General features: G+C 40.5%; 1 protein-coding gene and 1 non-coding gene across 2 annotated transcripts in view; both read right to left on the minus strand.

The window, feature by feature from the left end:
• Positions 1 to 5,629: 5,629 nt before the first annotated feature.
• trnaq-cug (transfer RNA glutamine (anticodon CUG)) lies at positions 5,630 to 5,701 on the minus strand. The gene has a single exon. It is a non-coding gene; the product is annotated as a tRNA-Gln (tRNA).
• Positions 5,702 to 17,411: 11,710 nt separating this feature from the next.
• megf11 (multiple EGF-like-domains 11) overlaps positions 17,412 to 24,654 on the minus strand; it is a 49,567-nt gene continuing 42,324 nt past the window's right edge. Inside the window, exons 15-24 of the mRNA XM_008276835.1 lie at positions 23,009 to 23,137; positions 22,293 to 22,421; positions 21,527 to 21,655; positions 21,247 to 21,375; positions 20,907 to 21,143; positions 20,038 to 20,207; positions 19,875 to 19,938; positions 18,729 to 18,772; positions 17,849 to 18,062; positions 17,412 to 17,587 (exon numbers count right to left, since the gene is read on the minus strand). Coding sequence (XP_008275057.1) covers positions 17,412 to 17,587; positions 17,849 to 18,062; positions 18,729 to 18,772; positions 19,875 to 19,938; positions 20,038 to 20,207; positions 20,907 to 21,143; positions 21,247 to 21,375; positions 21,527 to 21,655; positions 22,293 to 22,421; positions 23,009 to 23,137 — 1,421 coding nt within the window. The remainder of the gene's footprint in view (positions 17,588 to 17,848; positions 18,063 to 18,728; positions 18,773 to 19,874; positions 19,939 to 20,037; positions 20,208 to 20,906; positions 21,144 to 21,246; positions 21,376 to 21,526; positions 21,656 to 22,292; positions 22,422 to 23,008; positions 23,138 to 24,654) is intronic.

The raw sequence follows: 24,654 nt of genomic DNA on the forward strand, positions 1-24,654 counted from the left end.
CCGAATAGACGCTGGAGTTCACAGCAGCGCTTTATCCAGACCTGCGCTGCCCACGTGACTCATTACAAACCTCACCCACGTCACCGGTGACTCTGCTGGCAGCTGTGAGCGAAGAAGCACGTCTGAGCTGTGAGCAAACATTTGGCCAACATGTGCGACTTAACTGCACAGGATGGAGCAAGATCAGTGTTGTCATTTCTGTGTAAGATTCTCAAGGCTCGACAGTGATTGACTGTAAACAGGCTGGACAAAATAATAGAGACACCCAGCTCCGGAAACCCTTTAAAAAAAAAAAAAAGATCTCAACACCTAAACCAAGACCTCTTTCTCTCTCACACAACAAAAGCTGGACACATCAAAGCCCACATAAAGCTGGGATTTGATGCACACCTGTTGTGTTAGACAGTTTTATTCACCTGACGTACAGGAATCTTGAGTGTATTTTATTTTATCAGCACAAAGGTGTAAATGTTTGCAGACTTTCTGCATGATGATGGGAACAAAATGCTTTTTGGGGGGTCCTAAAATTAGCCACACTTAAATCTACTTAGTCTAAATAATGCATCTGGCCTACATAGCTACTGCCAACTTATTTTTGGGGGGGTTGACACTATTATCCTTACAAACAAAATGAGTCTGAGTTCAAACCTACTATTCAGCCGGGATCTTTCTCTGTAGAGTTTGTATGTTTTCTCAGCCTGTGTGGGTTTTATCCTCCCACAGTTCAAAGACATGCACAAATAAGGTATCATGCAATGTTAATATGGGATTCTAGGGAGTGAGGGTGTCTCTTTGTGTTGAATTGGTGTCGTGTCCAGCAGCCTTTTGCCTTAAGTCGGCTGCTACATGCTCCAGCCTCCTGTGACCTTCCACTGGATAAAGCTCATGGATTTATGCCTTGTTTAGTGTGGACATGTCTTAATTACCAAGACTTCTGACGGAAACATACCCAAATTTAAGACCCTGCTTGATAATAAAATGATTTTTTAAACCTTCAATGTAAAAAAAAAAAAAAGACAAATTATTTAAAATGTCCGTTCCATGCTTCTATAAACATCACAACATCTCTTTTCCACATCTGACGATCAGCCTAATAGATGTGTCTGCAACTGAGACCACCTGGCTACAAATCAAAATCCCCTCAGAGACCAAAAAGAATAACTGATATCTACATTATATACACAACTACAGTCTAGTTTGGCCCCACAGAGTTATAAAATCACTCCATCATCACTGACATTACAGCAAGCAAAACTAGGACATGGTAGAAGACTCGATAGTCCAAGCTAAACTTTTAGTTAGACTGACCTGAAGTGGGTGGATGCCGATTATAAATGAACATATTTAATTCGTTTTAGATGGCCTCAGGGATTCAACTTTTCTATCTGCAGCTATAGTTGATACAGAAATTGAGAAAGTTTCATGTTTGGAAAGACTGAATGCAGATGCAGAGAACTGGCAGGACCTGAGAGCACAGACAAATGGCCTATTGTCCTGCCCTCTACTGCCCTTGTGTGGTGATTACCAAGACATACACTTCTGTGGAATTTTTACAAATGACCGTATCTTAATACCAGAAGCTTGTAGGCTGTTCAGACGGGCTCCATTTTTAGATATTGTGCTGCATCATCTTCGACGATATGCGTCTTTATAATACTGGTATCAACATTGTATTGTTGCTGCAGTTTCGTGGTCAAACATGTGATGGCAGCTACTGCATCAAAAATGTTAGACATGGTAATACCTTTATGTAAAAGGTTGAAAACAAATGAAACGATAAGATATAAGGCAGGTGGAGGGGAACAAATATTTGAATAATCCTATCACATGTTGGATTGCTCCCTTTGTCCAATTTGAGTGAAGGAGCTGTGTTTGGAGAGAAAATGAGAAAAATGAATCTGCAGGGAGAATGTGAATAACAGCTTGAATGCTCAAAGTGGATTGCGTGCTCAGCGGCAGCAGACAGTGGCCGAGTTTTCATTTGTCTCTGAGAGATTGAATCACACACAGACTGGAAGTCGCTGACTGCGTCGCAGGATGTCAGCACAGAAACAAAAACCATCACCTGCCTTCTTGCAACGCTCTCAGCACTAAGAGATGCTGCCTGGTACTTCAAATGTACAAGAATTCATTGTGAAGCAAAGGTGCTCAAGTTCTCAGTGCACACAGGTCCAAATATTGAAGCTAAAAGTTATACCAGCTTATATAATTTGCTATTTGTTTGCAGTTTAAAGTGGAACCTTTTCTGTAGTTAGAAAATAAGATAAAAACTTTTCACTAATTTGGTTTTAATGAATTCAGAAATTTACTTTGTTGTACTTAAGTTCATTTGCAAAAACAAAGATCACTCTATTTTTGTAGATTTTCAGAAAACCTATTTTTTTGTTGTTTGCTTGAGATAATATCAAACTGAAGTTGGATTTGACTCAGTAGAAATGACAAAAATAGAGATAACTTAAGTTTGCCTGATATTGTCTCAGGTAAACAATGGAAAAGTGGGTTTTCTGACGACTTGTGTAGATGAAGTTATCTGTTTTTGCAAATGAACTCTTCATATTTTACTGAATTATCCCAACATCCCATTTGCTCCGGCATCCAGTTTTAATGAGTTTTTCATCAGAGATCTCCAAATATATTACGACAGGGCTGTCTGAAAAATAAATGAATAATCAAACTTTAAAAAGCCCGAAGGCATGATACACTGCAGTCAACTCCAACAAATATATAAATTTAGAAATGCTAATTTTTCCCGCACTGTCTGAAGATACCATATTCTATATCAACTTACAGAATACAGAATACAGAAAGCTGTTATTGCCAAGTGAGCTCGCACACACAAGGGATTTGACATGGTGAATAAAACTGTGGTACACAACAATAACAAGACAAGAAATATAGAAATCTAAATCTAAAAAAGTTCTAAATAGAATATTATATGGAAGAGAAAAGTATAAAAGTACAATGTAAATAAAAACTGCTGTGCAAAAGAGACATAAAGTTCCCTAAACCAGAGTAATAAATTACAAAAACAGTTTAAATTACAATATTGCATATGAAATCGCAGAATTTCACATGTAATGATAATATCATGATCATATTCTATATCTACTTGCCACATTGTGCTACATTTCTGGTTGACCTTTTGATTTAACCAACATATTTAGTATCCGTGAACATCTCAGAGGCCTGACTCGAGATTTGTTTGGATTTTAGAAATCTTTGTCCACCCCAGATCAGTTAGAACTGTATTTTTGTAGTGAAAGTGGTTCAATTTTAATTAAAGAGTTTGAAAAATTCATGAACACCTGCAAATAACAGCAGCCATGTTTAAATGTAGCCTCCTTCTCTTCTATTATTCAAAATGATAAAATAATTATTTTGTTGCGTAACCACAGATCTCATTTGATGTTAGTGGGCTCATCATCAAGTAAGAAGTCATGATCTTCCTATGTTTCTTATATACTTCTTGATGTCTAAAAGATGAGACAGTGGAGTCATACTGCCTCTGCAGTAACATTAATCTGCAGCACTGACATCACATGACATGTTTTGATCTGAGTGGATTGCTCAGTATGAGCTCAGGAGCTTCAGATCAAAAACAGATCAGTAAACGTCTGTAGGTGTTACGCTCCATAAAATCACAAGGAGGATCTAAAGATGACAGTAACTGCAATACGGCTGCTATGAAAAGGAGGAAACAGGGCACCTGTGGCAACAACCTGCACACCACTGAGATGTTTCTGGAAGATAGACTATTAATTGCTGAACGAATAAAGAAATTAAACAAGGCAATGTGGACACTATTATTACCATTACTTCACCAACAAACTGTAGGAAAATCAGACAAAGCATCAAGTTGTTTTTACTGGACCAACATTTTGTGCCTTCACTCACATCAAGAGGAGCTTCAGTGGAAAAAATACAATATTTGTGTTGGGGGTTATTGCTGAGCTGTAAAATCCAGCCAAAAGTTTGAAGATTTAATTTGATCTGTCTTATGTAAATATGTCAGCCTGTCATTAAAGACATTGTGAATCCTACAGTGAGTTTTATTAATATTCTTGCTGAAAAGTCTGCATGAAATTCTCCTATAATAGGGACAGTTAAGCCTATTGTTTATTACATCATCAAGAACATCTACACACCGCTTAATCCTCACTAGAGGGCTGGAGTCTATCCCAGCTGACTTAGGGCAAAGGCAGGGTCACCTGGACAGGTCACCAGTCTATCACAGGGCTACACTTAGAGACAGACAACCAAGCACACTCACATTCACATCTACGGACAATTTAGAATCACCAGTTAACCTCAACATGTTTTTGGACTGTGTGGGAGGAATCCAGTGAGAACACTCGCTGCACGGGGAGAACATGCAAACTCAAGATCCCAATGTCCTCACCGGGATGTGAACCGGCGACCTTCTTGCTGCGAGGCAACAATTCTAACCACCTTGCAGCTCCTCAGTGCAAACAGTTTTCTTTTATTAGGTGGCTAAAAATCTGCCACAAAAATATATGAGAAAATATTGCAATGCTCATAGGCTTAGCAGTTGAGCATCATCAGCTTGTCATGCAAGCTGCACTAGTTTGCCCAGCTTTTTGATGCTTATGCGCGTTTTTCAAGAGTGAATTGTTTTTCCGTCATCCATAAAATTAGTTATGAAATGCATATAACTACAGTCTGCACTTTAGAACACTTTTAAGCTAGTGCCCATTAAAATAAACTTTCAGGGTCCTATAGTTTTTACTGCTGCAAAGATAAAAGAAAGAGAGGGACGTGAGGATCTGGTCTAAATGAAATGCTCTGCAATAGTGACTGTATGGTAGAGAATGAAGAGGCTCAACTTTTCTAACTTTTTACTGAACATTTACACTTCACATTGTAGGGTTACATGAAAAAATCTGCTAATTCCAGCAAATTTGTATGCAAACAGTGAAAAAAATTAGTGGAAACATGCAACACATTCTGTATAGCTTATCACTGAAGTATTCAACACATCACACTGGAATAGAAACTTAAAAATAAAGGAATGCGTTTTCTAATGGGAGTCTATAGTGAATGTAAAATGCAAATGTGTTTGAAAGGAAAAGCTGCTAAATTAGTTTAAACTATAGTCCATCAAAATAAACTGTCCAAAAGTTTTTACTGTGGCTAAACAAGAAGATAAAGAGGAGGTAGCAAATGTGTGTACACCCAACACCCAGCGTTCTAAGACAGAAGAGTACAACTACAGGTCAGATAAAGGTCTGCACACTTTAAGGCTCCAAATAAGTAATTTAATTTGCTTTAAAGGCCTTCCTTCTTTTCAAAGGCCACATTTCAGTCAAAAAGATCTTGCTCAGTTACCTGCTGACCTGACAGTGATTATGATGTGAGTTTATCACTGCCTCTACAAGAAAGTCCTTTTTGTATTTGATACTTGCCTGAGGAAGAGATTTTAGATCGATGTGCTGCCTTTGAAGCTTTAAAGTAGACTTAAATTACTTATTTGGAGCCTTCAGTACACCCTTACATAAGTCAGACTTTATGATGATTTGTTGAAAGAATGCTGTAATAAATGTGGAAATCCAGCATTCATAGACCTAAAAGAGCCACTTGGAACTTTTAAAATAAATAAATAAAAAAACGTAGGTCCTACCGAGATTTGAACTCGGATCGCTGGATTCAGAGTCCAGAGTGCTAACCATTACACCATAGAACCACGTGACACCAGCACTATCTAAATAAGATAATATTCAGTTCGCTGCAGAATCCTAGCTATTTGATAGCATGTGATTGTAACTGGGACACATTCTTTGTAGAGCGTCTCTAGCACAGTAACTTGTGTACTTACCACTGAACGTTGTACTCACTTTTGCCTGGTTTCACACGCTCATGGCCTCCCGGCTGCCTCCTGGTGGCCAACAGCAGAACCAGCAGCTTGTACAAGTATTGACTACCTCTGTCTCTGCTCAGTGCTTGTCCTTGAGACTCTTTGGAGGATTTGTCCATATAATTGCTGCTCCATCCCTACTTTGTTAAACGACTTATTTAGTTATAGTGCAGAGTTATGTGTGTCGTATATCATTTTGATCTAAATTTGGGAGCAGCTATAGACATAGAGGGAGTGAAAATGAGCAGCCCGACTGGGATGAATACTGATTGTGCATTAAGAATGGCTAAGTAAAGATCCAGCTCGGGTCTGATGGATCCTCGCAGTTCCTGTAGCAGGACGTGACCACAATAAAGATCTGCAGCTGAGCTGTGCTTTGGACTGAGCCACGGCAGAGTGCAGTCAAACGGTACATGTTTAACAGAAAGCACTGTTAGTCTGGTGCTGATCCTGCTGGCAGAAATTCACTGGGAAAATCAAGCTTTAACAGAGGTGGTCATGTGTCAGTCATTTCTGATGTTCCATGTTCACCTCGCTTTTCTTCAGCATACATAAATATACCACCCTGGCTCTCGCCAGCCGATGTGATGCTGAAGTGAAAGTGGCAGGTTATCTGGCAGCAGTGTGGTCAGCATCCAGGTGCAGCCTGTCAGAGCATGTAGACGTATGCCCTCTTTCCTGTGACAGCTTCTGTGAGGAACAGCTTTGGCTAAAAGATATAGCTGACAGGCAAACTGCAGCAGAAAGGATTATGCCTAAGGCCTGCATCAGCAGGGAAAGTCCCTGCAGTTCTTCTTTGGTTCAGCAATATTTTACAACATTTTAATAATCAGTCTACAGACAGTCCTGCTTTGAATTCATACATTGTAGAAGTTCTGTTATTCCATTTTCAGCACACATATGGACCCAGGGAAAGACGTATTTAGTTTTGTTTACAAAATACTGAAATCATGTTGGAGTTCTCATTTTGCGTTTTAAAGCAAACTATTAAAAGTCTCAAATGTCCCCACGGTGTGTCCTTTATCTGAAGCTCAAAGTACTGTTCAGATGGTTCATTCTTCAACAACTGTTAATACACACATTCTACTCATACTATATTTAATTATTGTATTTATTAATGTAAATGTATTTTTATTTCGTACACCTCATTTAAAAAAATGAAATTTAAGACAAATTGTATTTTGATGCTTTGGCAATATTGTTTCTTTAAACCTTTACAAAAACCTTTATAATGAACTTAATTCAACTGAATTAACAAATTGAATTAACATATTTTCAAAAACAGCAATCTGTTCCTTTAAATTGCTAAAGGTTGCTAGCGACATGATTGGAAACAAAAGGGAATAGATATAATGAGTGTGTCCAGTCAGGAGCACAACATGGAAGCCGACAGCACAAAATGAGGGGAGATCTTCAGTTTCTTTTTTTAAAAAAAGAACAAAAACTCAGAATGAGTTATGAGGCTGTTTGTAAAATGTGATGTAAAAAAAACAAATGAAGAGTTCATTTTCAAAAACAGATCATTGAATTTTTGTAGATTTTCAGAAAACCTATTTTTTTGTTGTTTGCTTGAGATGATATCAAACTGAAATTGGATTTGACTCAGTAGAAAGACATGACAAAAACAGAGATAACTTAAGTTTGATTGATATTGTCTCAGGCAGACGATGGAAAAGTGGGTTTTCTGAAGGTTTGTGAAGATGGAGTTATCTGTTTTTGCAAATGAACTCTTTCTATGCTGCCAAGTAAAATATTCTAGAAGCTTTGGCACTTGCCTCACTCTGATCAGGTAAAATGAGACAGCTTAACTGAAGAACAACAATATTTAATATTTATTTATTTCATAAACAGTTAAATTAATTTATCAGTTCAGTCATTAATTCAACAATGACTGTTTGAACACAATCACAGACGAACATGATGGAACAGTGTTGGCCTTGTGTTGTGTCTGCTCTCAGATGTACATCGCTTTGGATAAAAGTGTCTGCTAAATGAAACTGTAGAATTGTAGAACAGCACTGTGTCCGAGCCACTTTGTTTGTTCAGACTTACAAAGATAGGAATTTGCATGAACCAAAATTTGTTTCAGCACACACACAGAACAAATAGCTAATAGATTGAACAAGATATTCACTGAATTTGACCAAAAAAAAAACCCTAAAAAAACTGCATTAGATCAGAATTGCTGGCTCTGCCTATATATCATGAATGTAACCGAATTATTTAATAAAACCTGTGAAAGTTGTAAACTTATTATGCCTGTAAGGAATGAGCCGGTTTCCTTTCATCACATTTGCCAAGAACCTGTGAATTAAGTTAACAAACTAAATATGACAACAGACGACAACAATATCAGCCTGAATCTATATGAACACATCATCCACAATCAGTCCTCTGTTGGGTCAGTTACTTTCATCTACATTGGATATTCTGCAGAGATGCTCATTTGTTGGGTTGCCAGTGGACTCCTTGAGTGTAATTATTGTGCTCTTGGCTGCTGAGGTAGCAGGTGTGGAGGTTTAAAGCTGTGGGTGGCTGCTTATTTTCCTTCTCATTTTGTCTCAAGAATCTTCTAATATTCATCTATCACACACTTATTCTTTCCTCCCTCCACTGCTTTTAAGAAGGACCTGGAGCTGGATAACCAGGAGCTCCAAGATCTCCTGATCAAGAAGTCAAGATGGAGACTTTTCAAGAGGCTGACAGAGGAGGAGAAACAAAAAAAAAAATCAAAAAACTGAAAGAAAAGAAAAAAGAAAGACAAGAAGGAGAAGAAAGAGAAGGAGCAAAAAGAGAAGCAGAGAAAGGAAAGGGGCTGGTTCTTCTGAACAAGTCTCTTGTTCAGGACTGTGTCTCCTCTTCTTTCCCCACCTTCCTTCTGCCTCCCCCATCTTCCCTTCTCCCTCCTCTTGTCCTCACCTTGTCTTCCTCCACCATCACCGTTCCTCCATCTCCTCCACCCTCGACCAGGCCTTCATGCATCCTCTTCTCCTTCCTTCGTCCTCTCTCCCCTCTCTCCCCATCCCTAACCCTCTTTCACCCCTCTCTCCCACATCTTCCATCATCTCTCTCCCCCACCCCTCATCCCTCCCTCCCTCACCTCAAATTCAAATAAATCCACCAAATAAAACAAAAGAAAACATCTTTCTGCATGTGCATGGCTCTACTGAGTTAATTACATCTGGCTGCTGGTTGTTGCTGTTGTACAAACACTGGTTTTAATTTCGACATAACTAAAGGTTTCTGAAGCTTATGAAATATAGAGAAGTGATTTATTGATCATTTGCAGGAAAATAAATTCTTTCAGCTACAGTGACATCATTATAGATCAGTTTTCCAGCTAAAAGGTTCCACAATCCAAAAACATCCTGCAGTATTTTCTGTAATAGCCATACAGAGGGTACATCAGTGTCAATTTTCTGTCGCAAAAACATCTGAAGGGGATTTAGATCAGCATTGCATTCAGCTAACAACAGAAGTGTGGTTCACCTACTCAGGTAAAATCACTGGAGCTGATGCAAAACAACTGCTGTTACATAACTGAAACCGTCCTTTATTTTTATGCATTAGGTGGATTTTGACTGCTGTCGTTTCAGGAGCAAACATCTGGAATCTTGATTGGCTACCTGGATTAAAATGTCTGGATTTGTCTGTCTGTAGTCTCCTCTCAGGTGTTGAGCAGTGTTTTATGAAGGACATGTTAGACTTTTAAATGTAAATCAGAAGCAGTCAAAATACTTCTTCCTCCCTTTTCCGGCCCCACAGTTGGCTGCACCAGAGGCAAGCTCGACTAGTTTAATGGGTTCTCCCAAAGTGCACCGATGTTGGATTTTACGACCAATACTAATTTATAGGGAGTTAAGAATTTCAGTATTGATGTCGACATGCTGTATGTTAGAGTTATTTTAACGGTTTAGTTCATTGAAGATGTTAATTAACTTTCCACCAATGTATTTCAAACTAATTAGCAAATTACCATGAAGACACAACTTGACTGCCCAGCACCATCTGCTCAGCTGTGATACATACTCTGCTACATGTGCTGCAGAAAGTGCAAGAGACAAACTATGTGGTGGTACCATTTCTAAATTATTCCAAGTATCCTTTCCTGCATTGTGTTCTGTGGAAAGTCAGACAACATATACGCTGATATCAGTCCATCTATGAAAAGTCAATATTGGACACTAACGTCATCGAACTAGTGTATTGGTCTGGCTGTAGATTAATCGCACTCATTTAACAATGTTGAAAAGAGACAAAGTCCTTCACAAAAGACGTTGACATCTTGGGAAACATTGTTTTTTTTGTTTGTTTTTACTGCTGGCAGACAGCTTAGCTTAGCTCCATACAAAAAGCTGAAAACAGGAGACAGAGATACACTTACTCCTACATCAACAAACATTCAATGAAATGTCATTTTAAAAAAGGTCAACTCTGTGATTTCTAATTTCAAAGTGTTGAATGACCTCTCAAAATGTAAAATATTTATCAACATACTACAACCTAGGGGGAAAAAATTGACAAATTTAAGCGTGCTTTGAAACAGGCAGTTTCAGCTATTTCAGTTTACAGCTGTTGTTTTACTCAGGCGTACATTAAGTTTGTCAGACGGTTGTAAAATCAATAGTTTTGCACTACAGCTTGAAAATTGCTATGAAGCAACTGCTGGTTAACATGTAGTCTTAATGGACGGCATTTACGTCACTTTTTAATACTTGTTCCGTTGTCAGCAGGTACAGAAAAGTATGTAAATGAGAACAGTGTTATTGTGAACTTGATTTAATTAAAATGCAGCATGTATGAGCACAGAGACAAGGAGAGAAGTGAAGACATGTAAACACCAGCTCAAGCTGAAGCACTACAGGAGACCTAAAAACTAATGAGCCCATATCCAGTCTTTGTTTACTGGTTTCAAAACGTTTCCACCATTTCTGATTGTCTCTCAGCATTACAATTTTCACAGAGCTCTGACCTGTGGACATACAATCAAAGCTAATGGATGAACACGGAGTTTAGAATAAATAAATAAATAAATGTTGTGGGGACATTGCCATCAAAAAGGTCTACTGTCCACTGGGTTTTCAGCTCCTCCAATGCTGAGAGTGCATGAAGACTCTTGTGTTCACTCTTGCAGCCAAAAGCAGAACATTTGATATGATTTACTAGTGGTTGAGGCATTTTAGAGTTAGCGCACCTCCAGAAAGTAAACAAAGCTGGTGGTGGAGGCTTGTAAAGCTGGGAGGCTATCTAGCTGTGGAGAGGCCAGATGAATGACAGAGGAAAACATCTTCATATCTTAACAACTTTCATTTTACATCTCCAAGTTTATATCAACCACAAAACACAATAAAAATGGATTTTCATCACATGGGACTAACATGTTGGTGACTGACTTATGGGTTACTGTAATCCCTCATGTCCATACTGGCGCTCAAGAGATCTAATCAAATGTGATTGCAATAGAAGTGAGGGGGCACAAAATCCAGTCTTCATTCTGTACAAAAATATATTTCTATTTTCTGTCTACTTCAGATGAAGCTTATATGAGGGTTCAGCAGACTGTTTCAGACAAATCAAATGAGAATCTTTGGAAGTTTTTTCTTCCAAAGAGTACAAATTTCCCTCTTTGTTTTCTTTTCCATGACAGTGCTTCAATGTTGAGCTGTGGTGGAGGGATAATAAGAACAAAATACAATAACTTTGAAAGATATCATCTTTAATTGTCTAAACTCAGTCTGTTGAAACCTCCTATTAACTTCAACAAAAGCTGTGGGTGCATTTTTATACAAATTTAGGAATCTGAATCTGGCAAGCCATCACTTTAAAAATAATAAATCACATAAGGAAGAATCTCTTCAGGTACACAATGAACAAGAAGTATTGTAACAATGTTGATGTACATTCAGGTATTACTGTAAATACTAAATACTTGTTACAATAAGCATTTGGATTTGAAAGACTTATTCAGGTTATTGAGCACTATAATTGTGGTTGCAAAGAGATGCATTACCAAAGTGGCTTAAAAAGTGATGGTATGATGCATTTTAAAGCACATAATATGAGACCTAAAAGAGAAATCAAGAGGAATCTTAGTTTTAATAAGAATAATGGTGGCAGTGTGAGTACATCATGGTCATATTTATAGCCTGGAAAAATGTGAATGTATCTCTAATGATATGTGCTGCATTAATTGACATGACTTTTCTTGCCTTCTAAGTTTTTTGTTTGTTTGTTTGTTTGTTTTTGGCCTTTTAACTTCTCCTGTTTGAATATTTGCTTTCTTTTTTTCTTTTACTTTTTACCTGAATATTTACTATTCATATTGCATTGTTACATCACAAAACTTACCTTTTACATCGATTAGTGTTCATTAGTGTAATGTATTTAAATGGCAAATTATTTAACACCTCACATTTGATTATACAAGAACAAAGGAGAAATAATGCATTCTCTTCCTAATTTATACTTAATGTAAACTGTAAATGTGTTTGAAAGGAGAACAAATGGCCTCCTTTGAGACAGCTGACACTGCTAAATTAGAAATGATGGCGTACAGCTGTGGACAGATGTGGATGTGTAATTGAAAATTTAGAAATCGTTAGAGCACAGCTAAGATATACAAGTTTAGACAGTATATTTGATTACACATTTTACATTGATATTTAATCCTGTCACATGACGGAAGGACCTAGATCGAGACTCGGAGACCCAGGAGAAGACAAATACAGACCTTTAAGTGGAGAATTCACAAACTTAGTGCAAACAAAGTGATCACTCTCGATGTACATCAGAAGGAGCAGAAAACTAAATGAACTGAGAGACTGAGAATACTCTGCTAGGAGCTGCGACGAATCGCAGCCTGCTGCCAGCTGGTAACCTAAATATACTGCTGATGAAGATCCTCCATGCGCTCTCAGCAGGAGTCACACTATACACAGGTGTGTTGCTCCTCCCATCACAACCAGTCAACTAGAGTAGAAACACACCAGTCGCACAGCGTTTATACTAAAAGGAGGCTTAAATATTAGTAGAACACATATGAACAAAGGGGGATTGTGACATCCAGATTCCCTCCACAAGCTCCCCATCAGCAGTGACAATAGCTTCTCCTGAGCAAAAGCAGTAGTTTCAGCACCTTTACAGAGAGCTACGATTCATTCGATTTTCACACACGCAGAACTTTCCTCTGTTCAGCACTGTCCCAGTTTTCAATCTGATGTCAAAGTTAACTGAGGTCTCGGTTTTGTTGGTGCCTTTGACTCTCTGCCCTGTCTGAGCTGTGAGAAAGTAACATAACTTATTTCTGTGTTGAGACGATACCAACAAGCTATAAAATCTCTTGAGTGCTCACCTCGCTGCGACGTGACCTCGTCTTGCTTTGCTTCTCTTTCCTCCAAGCTCCCTCTAAAGTACCCGCTTGTATTCGGTCCATTAGCTCCTTGACCCATTGGCTGCATTTCCTTTCAGTGGCGCATCACTCCGGGCTGGTTGACTGTCAGCTCGATGGTCTGTCCATCAGCTGTGGAGTTCAGGAAGTCTGCTCCTTACTGCTGAGGAGCAATTAGAACTCCTCTACAGTGACAAGCAGGCCCACTGCACCGTCACCCACTTCTAATAATTAAACTAATGATAAGAAACCTAATTAGCCACACTTCCACAATGTCTCTTAAGAAGACACAGAGTAGTTTAGATTTAACATTACATTGAAAGCACATCTTTTTTTTTTTTTTTTTTACTGTTGCATGCTTTCATGATTTTATTTGATTTCTTTTTCTTAGCCTATCGGCTGCAGTCACCACTGAGCCAGCAGTTAAACTAGTGCCCGGAAAAGACTTCAACCCTGTAACGCACTGTGATAAATGGTGTGAAATGTTTTAGTGCAGAGTGTGAGACACAGGTCTATGCATATAATGTGACATTGTGCATAAATGCCACAGGCTAGACATTATATGGTGGATATTAAATGCTTAATACAATATAATTTTGGTTTAACTATATGTTATCCATGCGTTTTATCAGTTTATATTTACATTGTGCACAGTATATTAAATCAGCTAACTGTGTTGTTTAAAGTACATCTGTGCAGGCCGGTGCATAAGGAAATTAAAGGGTAACTTAACACTGTAAAAATCTTGGCTTTGCTGACCTCCAACAGTTTAACTTCTCAACTTGAACCCCAGGACAGTGTGACATCACTGCTGTGGTGGGTTTTAATATTAACTGCCACATTTGATGGTGACTTGTGCTGGAAGCCAACCTTGGCGTTGTCTTCCAGCATTATTTTTGACAGCCATATTGGGTTCTTGATGAAGGTGATCGGTGCCCTGCATACTGCCAAACAATCTAGTATCAATCTGTGAGGCATTGAGTCGTAGGCTTTCTTGTAGTCAATCCAGGTGGTGTTCAGGTTGGTCTACAAAATCTTACAGTCTCAGGTGACTGCTCTACCGACCAGTAGCTGGTGCTCCAGTCCTCTGCTGTTGTTTCCAATATCTTTCTGAGCTTTGCTTGTGCCGACTCATGTACCTACACAGTTGAGCTGCTACGAACATGAGAAGAGCTTCCATGTTGTGGACTGACAGGGTGTTGGTCAGTAATTTTAAGATGTCCTTCATGATCAGGATTGTTCTACCATGTTGTAGCCTGACTGGGTGAGTCCCATCGTCAGCTTTGTACTGCCAGGTGATAATGGACCTCTGTTAGCTTCTTTAGTCACCAGGCTGCCATGACGTCCGATGTCTAACTTTTATGATTATGGCAGCTTCTTGTTACAGGAGGTTACTCTGGCATCAGCGTTGTGTGATGCCGTTTTCTACCATGTGTCCTCAGTCCTCTATCCTTGCGCTGCTGTTCCCTTGCAGCTGGGAAAACACCCCAGTTGAGTCTTTGCAGAAAAACCATTCATTAGCCTCCACTTCCCTGGTGTATCTCTTCAGTCTAGCAGTTAGCTAGACCAGAAGCTGGGCTGTAAGCTGTGTCTTTGTTCTGCAGTCTCAAGAGCCTCACTTAGTGTCCCTCTGGGATTCCTTGCCGGAGGGCTTTCTTGATCTTAGCTTCCAACCTTCTTGTCTGTGTAGGGCACTCTCTGAATGCTGCATTCTTGACCTTATACCCAAGTCTCTCCATGGATTACTGCTGCAGTTGCACCAACAAAATCATTGACTTTGGGGACAATGGTAGTGGGGATAGCGAAAAAGAGCTACAAGCTTCTGGCCACAATTTGTAGCCTCGGCTCAGTGGCTGTAGCGGTCATGCTTGGCGATGGGGTATCACCAAGTTCTTTACCACTGCTCTAATGAAATGGCACTTTCTATGTCTGACCACTTCTTCTTAATCAGCGAGGATGTTCTGCTTATCTAGTGCCCACATGCAGTGCATAAAACCTTTTTCCCTTGGGCCTGCTGTTATTGTAGCATTCCATCTATTCAGTATTCTCGATCCTTGTCCACGTGTGTCTTGTTCCAGTATTCCACTTTTCATTAGTACGTCCTGGTTGCCCAACATTTAACCTTGTAAATCTGGACTTTTAATGCAGTAGTCTCACTCATGTGTAGCATTAGTGGTCTAAATCTAATCTAGCAGATAAAGTCACAAGCTGTACAGAACTGTATTGCAGGCACAGTGCATATCATGTTGTCCCCCCTGTACTTACTTAGCAAATTACACATTTAACATGAGAACAATTTGACAAGATGTCTCGATTTGTGAATTTTGAAGTTTTTGTTCAGAGAATTATGCGTGGTCGTTCATTTCCTCACCTAGAGACTCTGGACACTTAAAACAAACAGAAGCAAATTAGAAATTAGAAGTACTAAGTAACCAAATAATATTTCTTGTTTGTTTGACTGGAGTCCTTCTCTACTTCCATTCATCTTCTCGGGGTATTAACTTGAGTGAAACAGGTTTCGGATGGCAGAATAGGTGTTTAATCTGAAACTTATGTACCAAAACAACAACCAGCTTTGATATGACAGCAACTAGAAAAACCTTCCTCAGAGGATAAATTCACATAAAGTATGATCCACTGTCACCAAACTGGTCAAAGATGGCATAATGTCCAGCACTAATGAAACGCTGTCTGTGCATCGATTGTCAACATGTTATTGCTTCTACAGAGGGTGAAATGGAATTCACATAGTGAATGAATAAATTCAGTTCAATAAATAAAGAAGTTAATTAGCCTGATACAAACATAAAATATTTTATAAATGGACTTTATACATATGGTTCCCTTTGTAAATACTGCACAGGATATTTGTGGGTCTTAAATTGGTCTGATGAAATCTTATTTTCAATTTACAATTTGACAGAGAGAGAGAGAGAGAGAGAGAGAACATTTTAAGTGACTTCAAAAACAGTTCACAAAATGACACTGATAATCTCACAAGAAGATAAATTGTGTGTTATCTACAACAGTGGGTATCCATTATCTGATCATGCTCATCTTTTTTTTAAATTCTAGTCACACTGATTAAAAAAACACCATCACTAATATAAATTAATAAATAATAAAGCAATTAGCTTTATAAATACAAAACATAAAAGGTCAAAGCAATCCCTTCTTAACACCCAATATTTTAAAAATGTAAAGTAAGACATTTGCAAGAAAAGAAAAAAAAATCTTTTACATAGAAAACAACACAAGATCAGATCACTTCATTAGAGTGGGGGAAAATCCAAACTTTATACTTACTGTATGTGTGTGTAACTCTCAGTAATGCAGTAAATGCATGAACACGGGTGACCTGAATACATGTCCAGATACACTGGGCCTCATTAACACTAAAACTTAAAGAAGCTCTTTAGTTACAGACAGGGATCACATTAGCATAAACTGTGTGATCATTACTGGATAACAGTGAATAAAGAACCATTACAATATTTTACTATGTATCCATGCTTTCTCTGACTTGGCCCAGTTTCCATGTTTTGAGTATTCTCTACTTTCTCCTCACTTCCTGCGCAGATGATCATGTCGGCTGTACTGTGATCTGCAGCTGCTGCACACAGTGAAAATCCACAACCTCTGATGCCGTAAACCTTTGCCTGCTTTGACATGATGACGGCTCCTTCGTGTGGCGAAAATCACCTCCGTTTAGGGGATGTTACGAACACTTGACTGCTCTTGAATAGTGAACCTATATCATGGGCTAAAAATGAGCGTGAGTATAGCTCTCTCCCTGTAAATAAACCGTCCACCCAATCCAAGTATACTGCCCCTAAGCACTGTTTGGAACCATAACATTCCACTTGAGGAGGTCCATTAAGAGGCCAGGCAGCAGTTTGAGTGATCAGTTATATAAGAAAATAAAATGGGTGAATGGTCACTGTTGAGTGAGACACTCTTTCCTCCCCTCCCTCCTTCGGGGCTACAGAAAGAGTGCGAGTGAGAGCAGTGTCCAGAGGAGCTGCGGCTGTCCCTCCATCTCAACATCTCAGTATCTAATCAAACACACACAGAGACAAAGGGAGGGCCGTCGGTTGAAAGTTGGCTGAAAGTTGCCGGCACGCTGTCGGGGCCAGGCGGACGGAGCGCCCTCTAGAGCAGGGAGCTGGGGCTTTCTGGGGGTGGCGGGGGAGTGTGTGTGGGGCTGTGACGCATGGGCAGTATGTCATAGTGGCTGGGGATGTGGCTGCTGCGGGGAAGGTCATAGGGGCTCTGGGAGAAGCCGGTGGCCATTCCATTGGGTCCCTGCAGGACGCTCACCGTGGGCTCTGTGGTAGTTTGAGGGAAGAAGGAAAAGGGGGGAAAAAAGTGGGAGAGGTGCATGAGAAACACGGAGGCTAAAGAGCAGCAAGCACAGACTGAGGGGGGGAAAGAGAAAGGAGAGGTGCATGCAATAGAGAGGCAGCTCACATTTCCTCTTATCAAGGCTTACAAAGTCTGTACAGGCTCGCAGCGTGGGACTTGACCAGAGAGGCCACAAACTGTAGGACCCTGCTGAGCTCCAAACACCAGAGCAACAACGCACTCACCAACATCATAGACATTCCTGCTCGCACTGCCCAGGAGGGTGGCAGTGCCTCCAAAGGGCACTTCACGGTGGGAGGGGGATTTCATCTCCACATAGCTGCTCTCTGTGTGCTTGCAAGCCAGTCCTGGTGGGTCTCTAATGGTGGCGTATGGATTCTCACTATTCAGGGAGCAGGAGCTGTTGCTGCACATGGAGCCTTTGATGTAATCTGCAGCAGCGGCAAGACAGGGACATGTTCAGTATCACCAAAGATGAAGTGATTGTCACTGATGTACAACGGTGGCGTTAACACTGGGCTCTGATATTAAACCAGTTTAAATTTAAACAGATATTAGTGCGGCCGCAAGAACTCGACGCCACGAGGAAGCTGAACTTCTTTTGTCTCCGACAGGTGACTAATGGCGGTAGTAATCAGAGTACAAAGGGGAGCGAGTGGAAGCCTCATCTCATCCATAACAGTCTCATCAGTCTGATAAGAGAGCTCATTAGAGACCGCAGCAGAGCCCCCTTAGACCACTCTTCACACCCCTGGGTCCCTCACATTCACCACCGACCGCGCAGTGTGGGAGACAAAATGACGTATCAGGCACTGAGCCATAGAGAGCAATTACTGCTGGAATAAAACCTCAGCCCACCATGATCTTGTCCAAAGCGCAGTGAGTTTTCACATAAATCACCCAGAATATAGGGATGTGGGATTTTAGGTCAAAGAAATAGCAGTCTCAGGGGAGAGTGGAGCCCAATTGCGGAAATTGATACCTTGGCTGTTAAACATAAAACGATGGGGTAACATTTGGTGCTTTTGAAGCTGAACAGGATTCCACGTGCAGACACACACATGCCACACACACACAAACTGTTGCTATAATTAATAATTTACCTTTTCTGGTGCCTCTTTGTGTCTGTGCCTCACCCTGCTGAACATCTGGAACAAATGCCAAAACATGAAAGTCAGACATCACATATGCACGTTCCCGCTGTGTGGAGGTTGACAGGTAGTGTCTCATTAAGCTACAATGTACTACGTATGTTGTTGCTTTTTGGGGGTTACTATGAGCCTGTTGCTGGCTCTCACATTTCCCCTGGGCTGACAAGTTTACATCAGCTGTGGTCAAAATGTGATATTTGCTCAGCAACAACATATCAAAGAGAAGACAAGCCCTGTGATAAATCTACTCGGGAATCAGAATCAACTTGGCATAAATCTTATTTGATTTAAGGGATTCATAGGATGTTTCTCAGTAAGAGGCCGTAATCAAGCATAATTTTCGTAAAGTATTTCCAGTCTCTTTCAGTTTGCAGCTTGCACCACCACAAACCAACAGACTGTGAACATGATTTATATATTTAATGCATAATCTTGGCAACTCTTGAACAACCTTTACTCCCCATTTCTAACTTGCTACAATGAGGCTGTAAGCAAATATAACAGTATTTTGTGGCTGCTTAATAAACTACAGTGTTTTTTTTTTGCCAATTATAATTTCTGCTACAGTATGAAGACACTAATTTCTATTGCTACGACTGTGTTTCCATCTAATGGTTGCCCACAGCTAATATCTTATTTCACATTTTAACAGCAACACAAAATAAACACTTCCAATGTGATTAAATCTACAGTATAGTCGTGTGCTATAAGCAACTCATGGAATGCTAAAGTGCTGCTTAAAAATTCCCACATTTAATTTTCTATAATTCACAGCCTAAGAGTGCAGTGTTTGACCTAATGTAAGCCATCATAGAAAAATGTGCCACCAGTGGAAGTGAAAGAGGACTAATGAGCTCGCAGTGACCCCTATTCATCTTCACACCACTGCTTTCTCTGTCCCACCCGCATATCATATCAAAATCAGAGCAAAGGTTATGTCTAACAAGAGACCCCTGGTTCATCTTCATTCACGGCAGGCCAGTGCCAATAAAAGGTCTGCACTAATGACACGTGCTTCTTTGCCCTTGAATCGAAGATTGTGGAAAGCCCAAATTCCGGATGCATGCGGTGTTACACGATAAGAAAGGGGAGGACTGACCTAGGTCATTGAGGTTGCAGTAAGCTCTCCACTCAGAGCCATTTCTGCTCTTCAGGGTGCCTGACTGTGAAAAGGAAGAACACGATATGCTGTTGCTTTTGCACTGCTGTTTGTTACTGGGAAATTAAATTTTTGTTTGAGCACACATGGAGAATGGTCGTACTTTGAGGGTCAGAGTGCCATCCAGGTTGCTGGAAATGGTTGAGACAACATTACACTGGGCCACAGTGTGGTAGCTGGGGTTGGAGAAACACTGGCCGGTGCTGCTGCTGCTGTTCTGGCTCTGACTGATCTCAGGAGCGCTGGTCCTCATCGCAACGGTGCTGCCACACTCTGAGGGTTTACGAGGCGTGAGGTTTAAAAGCTAAATGGATGCATTGTGCTTGCGATATTTTTATCCGCTGTTGTCATGCGTGTAGATTTATGTTTACCTACAATAAATCAAACTGAGGCAAAGCTACATATATCTTCAGAATACAGCAAAGCTTAGAACATGAAAATGTTGTCTTTTCACTTATTGTAGCCGAAGCTGTGGAAGAATGAGTCCAATTAAAAATAGGAACATTTGACGAATGGTTACACAATAATGAAAGGTCCGTCTTTAAGAAGCAACAAAAGTAAGTGAAGCCTTTACTATGTTGTTTGTTACAGCTTGAGATACAACCCAGGCTAAAACTGAGAAAGCAGGAGTGTTCACAGGTGCTTTATCACATTGCTCATGCAGTTAGTCTTAACTGGGAATTAGATGTGGAATCAATTTTACTGCAGTGGATACATGTGTGCTCACTTTTGATGCATTGAGGTTGGACTGATGGGGCCCATATTTTTTCCATACAGTCTATCCAACCTGCTTGTTTTCAATTCTATATGTAATAAAACAACCCTATTCTTCATCTTAAAGTTATACAATTGTTGTAATACGATGCAACTTTGAATTAGCTAACATTTCAGTGTTATTGTACTGTAACTGATGGATAAATGCACAGTTATTTAGTCACTGTCACCAAATGCTTGGAGCATAAAATATCTTACCAGACAGAGAATAGTCAGTGTTGGTGATGTGCATGGCCTGTGTGTAGGACACACTGGGCTGGATCTCATGGCCCTTGTCCCGCTGCCTCTGCCTGTACCACACAAACAGACTTAGCATGGCCATGATGATGAGGAGGAGAAAGATGATGCCCATGACAGCCCCTGCGGACTGGCGCTCCGACCCTCGCGCCGGACTAATCTTAGTGTACGGGTTTAGCTCCTCCATCATCAGAGCTGCTACAGAGAAAACACAGAAAGCGGGTTGATTAAACAACGTGTACACATCTGCGTTTAAGCGATAACACACCACAAAGCCTCCACCAGCTCAGTCACCTCTCACCTTGATCACAACGGATGCCTTTATATCCAGGGCTGCAGTAGCATGTTCCAGTCACATAGTCACAGGTAGCATTGTTCAGGCACTCACACAGCTGCTGGCAACCATATCCAAATGTACCAGCAGGACACTCTGCATGACAGAGAGGCACATTACTACACCCATCAAAATTAAAGCACTTACAGAGTGGGAGCCAAAGTGTTTAGAGAACACACATCCATAACCACACTCATCCACAGGGTGTAATTTTGCTCAGAGTTAAAATGTGCCGGGCCCACTCAACTCTGCTCACAGCTCATCCCGGTGAAGCCGGTTCGGCAAGCGCACTGGCCGGACATGTGATCACAGTCGGCGCCGTTTTGACAGCGGCAGACCTCGGAGCAGTCCCTGCCATAGAATCCTGAAGGACAGCCTAGAACGGACATGTATAAAATGTTGTGGCGGGAGGGGCGGAGAAAACAAAGAGACGGGAAGACAACCTAAAGAGTCAAGGTCATATTCCGAGGGAACAGGAAAATCAATACAATTCAATGTCTCTGCTGCATACTCAATAAGGGACAATGTGAATGAATGGAAAATGAAAGATTTCCTGCTTCAGCAGAAAATGCAGTTATGCTGTTAACATAACCTAGAGGTGGATATAAAGAAGAGGACAACTGGAAATAGTAAGAATCTATGTGAGGAAAAAGAGGAAAACAGCTGAAACAAATGCAATTTCCATACACGACAACAACTCTACAAACAATACTGGATAAACCCTTGAGGTTATAGATAATGGAATTCAAATTAGCGGATGGATGCTGATGATTTGCACTAGTTCTGGATAAACGACTGGAATGTGTTATGAGCAAATTAATGAAGTGACCATTAGTATTGTATTGATGTTGCTCTCTCTAAAAAAAAAAAACAACAAATGAAAACTTAATATCGTCTTGTGATTCAGTCGTCTGAAATAGATGTATTGTTTCCTCTCTCGTCATCTACTGCAGTTCTATTGGATTACCAGTAGATGACACTGTGTGTCTGTTAACTGGATGGGAGAGACTCACGCTGTGTGCAGTAGAGACCGGTCCAGCCGGGGCTGCACCTGCACTCCCCATCATAGGCACTGCACTGGGCTCCGTTGTGACAGTTACACGAGTTGAGACAATCAGGGCCCCAGTGCCCAGAGGGACAGGCTGCAGACGCCAGAGACACAGTCAAGCTCATGGTCACACACTCTCCCATACAAACTCCTAGACACGCATGCATGAAGCACATATGTTAGAGCAAATGTCTAGACATTCTCTACACATTTATGCATTATAATACACTGTGTACTTCGCTGCAGAAAACCCAGTGTGATCATCACCCTCCACAAGTCCATGTTTTGTATTCCACAAGCAAACATGGGTGTCAGGGTGAATATCTATCGAGGATTATCTATTTGATCATAAGTTATTTTTACTTTAAGTAGTTAATGCAATTAAAAAAAACACACATCAATTTCCCTTGGCATGGAGGCTGGAAGTTCTGTTAATGATCTTTGGCCTACAGTGCTGTAAATCAAAGAGCATAATGTATTACAACAATCATTTAAGCAAGCTATGTGTTTTACATCAGCTGGGTTTGAGGGTAGTTCTTGGAGTGTGTCAGGTCATGAAAATGATTAATGTGTATGAAGGTAAAAGTGAGAGAGAAATCAGGAGTGGAGACAGACAATGAGAGGGGGGGAAATATTGGAAAATGAGCAAATTACATGCAGGATGAAGGAGAGAAGCCATACCCTGAGAGCAATCCTCTCCTATCCAGCCCGGGAAACATTGGCAGGAGCCATCAATGGGGTTGCAGGTGCCGTTGTTGGTGCAGAGGCAGATCTCACCGCACGCTCTCCCGTACCTGCCGCTCGGACAGACTGCGAAACGGAAAAAAACGGCACAACACTTTACAAAACAACCTTGATGTGTGTATTATCACTTACATGAAAAGATTAGCAAAATCCATTAACATTATGACATCAGACTTGGGCAAATTACTGCGAGCACATTTATGCAAACAAACTCATTCTATGAAAGGTTGTATAAACAGATTCCTCTAATGGATGATATTGTTCAATTTGAGTGGACATGAAGTGATCTGTTTAGACAAAAGGAGGAGTCAATCACTGCCTCCAGTGGCACAACTGCCCTATTTCCACTCACTAGAGTGGAATGAGTGATGCACCACAGAATTAAAATAGACCATGTACACAGACCACTGTGTAAATTTTTTATGAAATTAATATTTCAATGCACTCCGGCACTCTTCAATAAAAGATATCATTTCCAGTGAAACCTCCATTGTGTTTTCCTCGTTGGGCCATGGGACAAATTGAACCAAGGTGTATCTAACCATCGAGATCAGGGAGCTGCAGCGCCAGCAGATACATTAAAGGTCTCATATAAAGAGAATAGCCCAGCGTTGGAAATATCTGATAAGGTGGCTGGCTGTGAAAGAGATGGGTCTGCCTCATTTTCATGTGGGGTGATTTTAATGATTACATTTCAGCTGGCTTTCCCCTCTTCTTCAGAGCTCTTTCAAGCTCCTTCAAGCAGGTTGTCATTAAGCCATGAGGTTGGCTCCCCCACACTGCTGCTTCTGGGGATTCAAGCCTCGACTCACCAGGAGAGCTTCATTAGGCTGGGACTTTGTTTTGGACAGAGGACAAGTGAGGACACCAGTGGGCTTCGGCAAGAAGAGAATGCGCATGTTGCCGGCCACCTTCGTCCCTCGTCGCCTAACGCCTGCTCGTCAGTAATTACAGTCCAGATAAATTAGGACCGGCTCTCGTTTTTACTTCTTCCTCTTCTTTCAGCTGCGTTATTAAACCTTTATTTATAAGACATTGCTCAAAGCCATGAAAGAGAATTTAGAAAATTCCCCATTGCCTTTCTGTAATTTATAAAAAATGGCAAATTATTAGAAGTAAAGAATCTACAGTACATTTTTATGCGGGCGTCTTTTCTCCACACAGTGATGGAGAGCAGATTTTTAATGCACTTTACGGCTAACGAGGAACTGCTGACAAGACAATAACGTTACCTTTGGTCCCACAGACTGAGCTTGTACTCAACTGTGTACGTTTAGTGCAAGAGGTGGACAGTGAGGAGGCAAAAAACTATCATGGTGCTAAGACATTTACAATATTTGAAATATCCACCAAAACTATTTACATGTAATGGACATTGTACCTGCATTCTCTTTGTAAGTTTCTTTTGATCAACCTGACACACAGCAAAGTGTCAAGTTGTACTCTTACAAAAAAAACTCTCTTGAAACACATTCATCACACTACATGGCAATTAAACATATCATTTGTTGGCATATGTTGTTGTTAAAACATATGTTGGCTCAGAGAGATCTGTTAAATCTACTCGGGACTCTTAATCAAAC

This window comes from Stegastes partitus, unplaced genomic scaffold (genome assembly GCF_000690725.1).
Source record: "Stegastes partitus isolate 25-593 unplaced genomic scaffold, Stegastes_partitus-1.0.2 Scaffold81, whole genome shotgun sequence".
Classification (NCBI taxonomy): Eukaryota; Metazoa; Chordata; class Actinopteri; family Pomacentridae; genus Stegastes; species Stegastes partitus.